The following is a 9,447-nucleotide window of genomic DNA, read 5'->3' as shown; positions in this document are numbered from 1 at the left end:
CGTGCAAGACCCTGAATGATATGATTAAGAGGGCCCGCGAGTGGGAGATTGAGCTGGAGCTTCGGACAATTCACAAGTCGAAGTAGGTGTAGACTGTCGTGGGCCAGGCTAAGAGGCCCAAGGCTTCTGATTCGCATTTTAGGGGCCAACAGGGCCGAGGTCGCTTCAGCAATGGCAAGCAACACAGTAAGGCATGTCGATCAGCGGGTTCGGGTTGTTACAAATGTGGTCAGTCTGGTCATATAAGTAGGGATTGCCCCCGGAGTGCATTGATATGTTTTCACTGCAACCAGTCATGACATGAAATTCAGATTGTCCGAGGTTGGCAGGAGGGGTAGTGGGGGTGCTTGCACCAGCCAACTAGAGGATTACCGATGACCTCTAGGGTAAGGCAGAGACACTTGTGAAGAGCAGGTCATTTCAGATGACTACCGATGAGGCTCGAGCAGCACCAGATTTGGTTACCGGTATGTAATTTTATTATATCTTTGTTGTTTTCCTTATTTATGCTTATATTGTATTTGATCATACATAGGGACTTTCTTAGTCAATGGTATGACTGCTCATGTTCTATTTGATTCAGGTGCTACCCGATCATTTGCATGTCTTGCGCTCAATAATAAGTTTAGTGATGATTCTGGGATTCTGGATTATCCACTAGAGGTCGAGATTGATGATGATCGTTATGTGAGTGCTTCGAGGGTTCATTGTGGGTGTGTCCTGAACCTATTCAACGATAAGTACTCTATTGATTTGGTGTTGATTCCTTTGCGAGGGTCGAATGTTATTATCGGGATGGACTGGTTGGGCCCCAATAGGGCCATGATTGATTGTGAGTGCCAGTTGGTGAGAGTTCGAACCCCAAGTGGGGGAGAACTGGTTATTCCTGGCGAAGGAGCTTCACACGGGTCGGCTCTCTGTTCAGCTGTGAGGGCCAATTATTAAATGAATCTTACAAGATCATTTGAGGTCGCATTTAATGATACAACCTCTTCCCAACATCTCAACGACTTATTCCATGATGATTCATGAGGAACGACAAAGATGCATTACTATTGTATCTTCTATTGATCATAATGCAATTACTATGCAAATTTGATTCTCATTCAACTGTTAACTCTTCCAAGAAATTTGTTGTATGTTCTCACTGCAAGAAACCAGGGCATTCCAAACCTTAATGTTATTGCCTTGTTGGCTTTCCTTCCATTTTCAAATTTACCAAGACAAAGAGAGATGAAGCTAAATCCACAACTAACAATATGATGTATAAATATTCCATTAGGATAACTCAAGAACAATACAACAATCTTCTTCAAATGATTAAAAATAAAATTGTTTTGAATTATTCATCCATCAATCAGGCCAATGCTTCCATTACTAAAAACTCCACGGACCCTAATGGGAACTCTTTCTGTTTTAAGAGTTTTGCAACCAATGTCTATAAATCTTCTTCCTTGTTGCATAAATATCATTCTTGGATCATAGATAAATACCTCGATTTGTAGGTTTACCAAATGGTCAAGATACTTGTATTTCATTTGTTGGAAGTATCAAATTACATGATTCCATTACTATGTTCCAGAGTTCAAATACTGTGACATCCCCACTTTCACTGTCAGAAAATACCGATTTGTTTATGTTTATTTAAAAATCAGAGTTTCATTTTTGAGGAATAAAATTGCGGAATTTGTACCCAGAAAACATGATAACAATATTATCAAAGCATTTCAGAAGAATTGTATTTTTATTTATATTAAGACATTGGGTTGTCATCGTCAATACAAAAACATAGGCATAACGAAATATTACAAGCCTTATAGTAATTAAACTAGTGGCCTAATACTCATTGAATCTCTCAACATAATGTACCTTTAATATCGTTACCTGTGATACAATAAAATGAGTAGGTCAGGTTGTGAAACTTGATGAGTACATAGGGTTTTCAACCCAAAATAATATAATTATTATGTTTAATCATCAAACAATTAACCCAATTTTCCATCCCCATCATCTTCTTTATTCTTAAGGATCTACCCTAAAAATCATCTTTTCTTCATTTATTTATTCCTAAGGATTGTCCTAAAGAATAGGCACGAAGTCCATCACTGCCAGGGTTTATCTAATAGACACTAAGGTCATAGTTGCCAATGTTATCTATTAGACACACTTGCCAAGGTTATCTATTAGGCACTAAATCCATAGCTGCCAATGTTATCTATTAGGAACATCTGCCAATGTTATCTATTAGGCACTAAGTCCATAGTTGTCAATGTTATCTATTAGGCACAACTACCAATGTTATCTATTAGGCACAATTGCCAATGTTATCTATTAGGCACTAAGTCCATACCTGCCAATGTTCATTTATAAAGCACTAAGTCCATAGCTGCCAGGTTTTTTTTTTATAGTACATCTGGTGAACATGTAGTTCAAAAACACCTACAGGTTGCGAGCCTGCTAGCGTTCCACTGGACTGTCTAGAATAGTCTTTGGTTGTCATCTATACTCTGCTAGATGATTGGATCATCTTTAAAGACAAGGCCTCTCATCATCTATTTCATCTTTCCTTTCTCATCATCTATATCATCTTCATCTCTCATCATCTATATCATCTTTCATCTACCTATCTTTACCCAATATATAAAAATACATATACAGTTTCAATCAAATAAAACATGTATAAATCATTCATGTAGCATAGATATCAGGAACACATATAATAAGCACATATATCATGTATTAATATTAAATACTTTATATCTATGTGTAAGATGAAAGTAACTATGCACTCACTTGTTAAAGTGACGACTTGAAATTCGGGCAACGCTTTGCTTCTAAAAATTATCTTTTCCTTTGACGAAACCGAGTATTATTATCATTAAGTCTTAGTCTAATATTTATTGCGACTATTTATTAGTCTATATTCATCATTAATTCAAAGTCTACTTCAAGATCTATCAAGTAGGGAACAACAAGGTTGGATCATATCGTAGGTAGGGTCTATTTGGTATACAAAATATACTGTTTGGAAATCCCACTTTAAACACCCACTAAATCCATCCTAGAGATCATCCACGTAAGTAAATCAATCAATATAATGAATTGGAATCACTGATAAATCTTGTTTATAGGTTTATAATAACGATAATGAACTTAAATATAAGTTATACTTAAACTACGGTAAACATAACTCAACTTACAGGTGGTTTGGCGAGAAACCGAACTCTACGCGGGCATAACTTATGAGCTGAAAGCTCTACTTCTTGGGGCTTTTTGGCGCTTCGTGGCTTCGCTACTAACACATAGGAAGTGCTAGAGAAAGGCATTGAGGCCTTGCGGGGTTTAGGAGAGAATGGAGTTGAAAGATGTGCGGAAAAAAGTGATATTCGAGCTCTATTTATAGGCTGCCAGCAACCGAGTACACATGGCGTACTCAAATTACGTTGGGCGTACTGGTTGCTGGCAGCCTATAAATAGATTGATGCGAGCGTTACAAATACTACCTTGTATCTATTCCAAAACTCATGTCTCAACTTCAAACTTTCACTATTTTCACCGATGAAGTGTGTCTTCTGGAGGACCCTTCTTTGAAGCACAATTTTGCTTCTGGAGTCTTTGGAAAGAGAATAAATGATCTCTATGTGTTTTGTCATAATTATCTTAGAGAAAATTTATCTTATAGTTTTTTTTGTATTTTCCAAATTGTCTCATTCTCAATCTCTTGTAACGAACACTTCTTGCAATGACAATTCAGAGTTATGGTATGGACGTTTTGGGCACATTCCAGTTTTTAGAAACTTAATACTCTTTCTTTGGTTTCTAACAATGCTGGTCATATTTTTGATTCTTGTGTTGTTTGTTACAAAGCCAAACAACGTAGATTACCCTTTCCTACAAGATATTCTTTTACTACTTCTCTTTTTGAACTTGTTCATATAGATATTTAGGGTCCATACAAACATCCAACACATGATAGATTTAAGTATTTTCTCACTATAGTTGATGACTATAGTATACATACTTCGATACGTCTTCTTAAGCATGAGAGTTGTGATTTTACAGTTCTTAAAGCTTTTGTCACTCTTATCAAGACTATGCATTTGAATTGGGATCAAGCAATGAATGACTTTTTTTTTCAAGATTTAGGAATTGTTCATCAAAAATCTAGTCCTTATACCCCTCAACAGAATGAGATTGTTGAGAAAAAGCATAAACACATACTGAGAAATAGTAAGAGCCTTGTATTTTCAATATGGAATTAGTATTTCATATTGGACAAAATGCATCAAAGTGGCTGTTCATTTGATCAATAGAATGCTAACCAAACTTTTACAACATATCTTTTAAGGTCTAAACCATTCTTTCTCTTTGACCATCAATTTGAGGATGATAAGTTATGGTTAAACCTAACTTTTTTCCCGATTATTCTTTCGTAGTTCTCAAAAAAATGTTAGGTGAAACTATTACCACGATCAGACACAACATATAAAGGTACGATATGCATTCTCTCCATTTTCTTCACATACAGTTTAGCAAACTTTTCCATTGGCCACAATTCTCTTACCGTAAGGAAAATAACGCTTTTGGTCAACCTATCAACAATCACCCATGTCATTCATAAACCTTCTTGGTATTTGGAAATTTAGTTACAAAATGCATTGTGATTTTGTTCCACTTTCAAGCTTGTACATCTAATGACTCTAAATTACCATAAGAGCTTTGGTGTTCAGTTTGACTAATAAACAAGTCAAATAGTCGCTAATGTATTTTTCTATATCAATCTTCATTGTTGGCCACAAATGTAGTGGTTTTAAATGTAGGTACATCTTAATGCTTCAAGGATGCACCAGATACCTTTATTTATAGGCTCATCTAACAATATCTTTCTTCTATCACCAAACAATGGTACTCATATCTCACACTAAAATATTTTCAATCCCCATGAATGCTTTTGAAAAATTACATATTTTCCCAATTTATCATTCTTTAAGTTGTCATATCTACCGCATTCTCTTAAGATTCCTTTAGTACATCAACAATAAAGGACACAATCCGTTTGAATTCTTATGAAAAATTACATATTTTCCTAAATTATCTTTCTTCAAGTTTTATACTTACCTGCGTTGTCTTAAAATTCCTTTAGTACATCAACAATAAATGACACAACTTCAATTCTCAAAGCCCACTTGGTATTTTAAAATTAGTCGGAGTAATTTTTTGGATTAAGAACTAAAGAACTTGAAAGGTAATAAACTCACTGTAACAACAATGTCACTTCTTTTAAAACTAGTAAAAATTTCATAATTCTTGGAGTAAATCCCAAGAAACGCCATACCTATAGTTTTCAAAAGCTAAAATGATTTCATTTTTGTCCGGTCTACGGTTTAATTTCATATCGTCTAAGAACAATGCGATTTACTGGATTATAACGTGGTGAAGCTTCATTCAGATGATTTTCATAAGTCATAGGTTGTTGAAGTGGTCGAAGGGAAGGGATATTTGGATGACAAACTTTGCAAAAGTATTCATACCTCGTCATTGTCGTAAATAAACAAAGCACTATCTGATATGATATTTGTTTGCGTCACTCGAAATTTCCTTGTTTCACCGCTTTGCAAGCACTCCCCAAATAATGTTTCAGCGTCAAGTTTCCAGTATGATTGTAAAACTTGTCGTATTTCTTTCACCAGACATTTTTTTATTTGTTGTTTATAGTATAAATGAAATTACACCAAATTTATGGGTTTAAGAAGTTGGTTTAACTTCCATCACAATGACATTCATATAATTTTGTGATGTCACATCATAACTAATGTAGAGAGGAAGTAAAAGATTATGAGGATGATTTTTAGTTTTGAAATTGAAGAGAGAAGTCAAGAGGAAGTAAAAGATTATGAGGATGATTTTTAGTTTTGAAATTGAAGAGAGAAGTCAAGATTGTGAAAAACGTCCATATTTTTTTACTTATAATGATCATCCAAACCTATTTACATAAACTCTAGATGGGAAAATATGGCCATTTAAGGGTCCCAATGATCATATTTATTTGTTACGTTACCGTTTTTTAATATATTTTTTTACTTATAATGATTATCCAAACCTAAATCAGATTTTTTTTCCAGGGTTAATATACGAAAATGATTTTTCACGTATTCAGATCCTATCGGATAGATTAGATATTTTTCGATTCAATTTTGCACTGAATAGATTTTAAAATACTTGGATCATATATTTTTCCATACACAAAAATAACGGAATTCGTTTGTGCACATATTGGTTCCTTAAATGGTTTGCTCACCTATTATAGTGGTTTTTCTGATTTCAAGGTTATGGGAAGAGGATTCTACTCGCCTTTAGCGATGATGCTAAGAGCATATGGTATGGGCAACGAGAAGTGGTATTTTGTTGATGTGACATTTCATAATATGGTCATAACATCATGAACATCATTTCTCTCTTGGTGTTATTATATATTTTGTTGGCGTTATAACATATTGAAACGAGAACATTGATTGGGTGCACATTTCTTTTCTTAACCACCTCAACGAGCCTATACCTAATGCTCTAAGCAAGGCATATGATGTTCTTGCTTATGATGTTGTATCGCACCCCTTTTTCTAAACCACCGAATGAAGCTCCTAAAATTTGAACGCATGTCAATATACTAGTGAGCTTTGCCTCTTTCAGATCTATAATTGATTGTATTGGATATTTGGATGCATTAGTGATCGGACAATCAGTCCCAAATGATAAACTAGTGAGTAGTGACCCATGAAAGGCCCAATAGTAGATCCATTATCCATCCTCCTGGGCTCCTGGATCCTACCAAGTCCGAACCCGAACACAGAGAGGTTGAACGTTGAAGATAGAAGAGGGGTTTTTACTTTTTACGATTTGCTGTGAATCGATTATCGAAGTAGAATGAGCGGCTCTGGAACTGCAGATTTCTTCTACAGAGAAGCTCAACGACTTGGTTATGTTGCTCGCTCGGCCTTCAAGGTAATATACTAGTTAGGTTTCATTTTTTTCACAATTTGAAGATTAAAACTGGTATGTTATATTTATATTCGGATGAACTTTAATTTAACCAAAATATGATATGAGTATTACCATTACAATTTCATTAGTTTTCGTTTATTTATGGTTGGAACTTGGAAATGCAGCTACTCCAGATTCAGAAACAGTACAAATTGATAACACCTGGTTCTTCTGTTGTTGACCTAGGTTGTGCTCCTGGTGCTTGGCTTCAGGTCTCTTTCTTTCTCCTTTTCTCGTGTGCCATGACGATTTGCGCAAATTTAATTGATTGACTCCTTTTTGTAGTGTTGTAATTCGTAAACTTAGTTCTTACTTTCAATCATTCAAAATCAGGTAGCTTGTCAAAGCCTTGGTCCATTGAAAAACGGTGGTGTTGTTGTTGGCATTGATCTTAAGGTGATCATGTTGTTGATTATAGTTCCTGTACTCGATTCATATAACTAAAATTTATCAGACAATAATGATTTAACTTTAAGCCCATTGTTTATATCCAGAACAGAAGGTGAAGGTTCCATCTACTCATTGCGATTCAAGGGTTTCAACTGTTTGTGCAGATGTCATGAACCTTCCCAAACATCAACTTCTAAACCTCTCCCCTCAGGTCATTTTATTTACCCTGTTTTTGTTGCTGCCATTTCCTCAAATCAATAATAATTAATAAATAAACTCCTAATCGATTTTGCAGAAGAAAGGATTTTCAGTTGTATTATCAGATATGTGTCCGCTTGTGTCTGGAATCACAACAAGAGATGCAGCTTTATCAATGGAATTAGGTATGCGGGCACTTGATTTGGCACTTGGAAAAACAGAAAAGCAACCTAACCACGAGGAAGAAGAAGAAGAAGATGATGTTGGTGTACTGAAAGCTGGAGGGCACCTTATTGTCAAGCTTCTAGAGAGCGAGGATACAAAAGGTAAATTTTTGTGAAAAATATTTAAAAATATAAAATTTTTGTGTTATATTTTATAAATAGTAACTAAATCCTTTTATAAATCAATTGTTGTGGTGGTGGTTGCAGAGTTGAGCAAGATCTGCAAGCCTTTATTTAGGAAGTCGTCATGGTTGAGGCCTAAAGCTACAAGATCAAACTCTAGGGAGATTTATTTAATTTGTCAGGATCTGCAACATTAATTACAGAATTTTCAAGAAAATGATATTCTAGCTTATATGCTTGCATCACAATTTATTTTCAGTATTAAATATCATTTTATAGGTTTTTAATCGTAGTTTTACTCTTTTTATCAACCATTGTATTACCCATCTTTAAAAGGAAAATTACTTATAAAGTTAATCGACTGTCATTTTTATTTACATTAGGTCATTTTTTAATACCATAGTCCATTAAACTCTTATTTTATGTTTAAATTATTCTCTTATGATTGGTTGTAGTAGGTTAACAATTATTTATTATCACTTTTATTTGCATTTGATCATTTTTTTAGTGTACAATTGATCGTTAAACTCTTATTTTGTATTCAAATTATACCACTGTCACCGGCAATAATCTGTTTTGTCGGTTACATCTGTTTAAATCGTAGAATACATCCATTGCAGTCAAACCCTCAATAAGTATGGTAACCCCAAAATGTGAGAATAGTCATTTTTTTTTTCTATATAATCAGTTTTATTTATTTATTTATAATTATTTTTTTATTTTTAACATGACATGACACAATAATTTTTTCTATAACACAAAAATGACCCTGCCTAACATGAAAACAACTTAATTCAAACATTATAAAAACGATCAACACAACAAACATGAAAAAAATAAAATAAAATAAAATAAATCTTTAATTTATTTAATTCACAATTAATCGTATAAAAAAACACACACAAACATGATAAACAAAACGTTAAAACTATATCAATTTCATCCTGAAGTTTGAACACAAACACGATACGATTTTTTTTTTTTTTTTTGAACGCTTTACAAGAATATGACACAAACACAAATTTGAATTTCAATACCGTTCAAATTTCATTTCATTTTGTGCGTATTTGATGTGTCTTGTCATTGATAGTGTCATGTCTTATCTGCTGTAAAAAACAAGGTCATATTGTGGGGCATTCGTATTCAAATCTCGACACGAAATTGACACGGTATTAATATGTATTTTTTGTTTTTTGTAAGATTAATTATGAATTAAATAAATTAAATTTTTTTTCGTTTTTGTTATATTTATTGATGATTTGGCTGTAATGGTTGTGGTTTATAATTTTAACGGATGGGGCTCGCAATACAGGCTATTGCTGGTCATAAAATTATAATTTAAACCCAAAATGAAAGTTTAATGAGACCCTATGTAATCAAGAGACAATTAGTTATCGTTTTAAGTATTTTTTTTTCAATAAGATATGTCATGTAGGTGCCAATTGTATGTAAATCTACTATAACCAACCAAGGT

At 33.8% G+C, this 9,447-nt stretch overlaps 1 protein-coding gene across 1 annotated transcript; it reads left to right on the top strand.

Annotated features, from left to right (window-relative positions):
• The first annotated feature begins 6,844 nt into the window (after window positions 1-6,844).
• LOC145029368 (FtsJ-like methyltransferase family protein) lies at window positions 6,845-8,404 on the top strand. The gene is made up of 6 exons (XM_078977920.1): window positions 6,845-6,999; window positions 7,164-7,250; window positions 7,372-7,434; window positions 7,538-7,639; window positions 7,724-7,952; window positions 8,058-8,404. The coding sequence occupies exons 1-6, from the start codon at window positions 6,922-6,924 to the stop codon at window positions 8,168-8,170; spliced, it is 672 nt and encodes a 223-aa protein (XP_078834046.1). The 5' UTR covers window positions 6,845-6,921; the 3' UTR covers window positions 8,171-8,404.
• Window positions 8,405-9,447: the final 1,043 nt, after the last annotated feature.

The sequence above is a fragment of the Lactuca saligna genome, chromosome 2 (assembly GCF_052625555.1).
Source record: "Lactuca saligna cultivar CGN05327 chromosome 2, ASM5262555v1, whole genome shotgun sequence".
NCBI lineage: Eukaryota > Viridiplantae > Streptophyta > Magnoliopsida > Asterales > Asteraceae > Lactuca > Lactuca saligna.
Note: the sequence above shows the minus strand (reverse complement) of the source record. Positions and strands in the feature narration are given on the sequence as shown.

What these genes read in the sequence shown, in the direction of transcription:
- LOC145029368 (XM_078977920.1), top strand. Translation starts at nt 6,922, where the DNA reads ATGAGCGGCTCTGGAACTGCAGATTTCTTCTACAGAGAAGCTCAACGA. An exon ending in TTGTTGGCATTGATCTTAAG is followed by an intron (nt 7,435 to 7,537) that starts GTGATCATGTTG and finishes TATCCAGAACAG; the next exon opens with AAGGTGAAGGTTCCATCTAC. An exon ending in AGAGAGCGAGGATACAAAAG is followed by an intron (nt 7,953 to 8,057) that starts GTAAATTTTTGT and finishes TGGTGGTTGCAG; the next exon opens with AGTTGAGCAAGATCTGCAAG.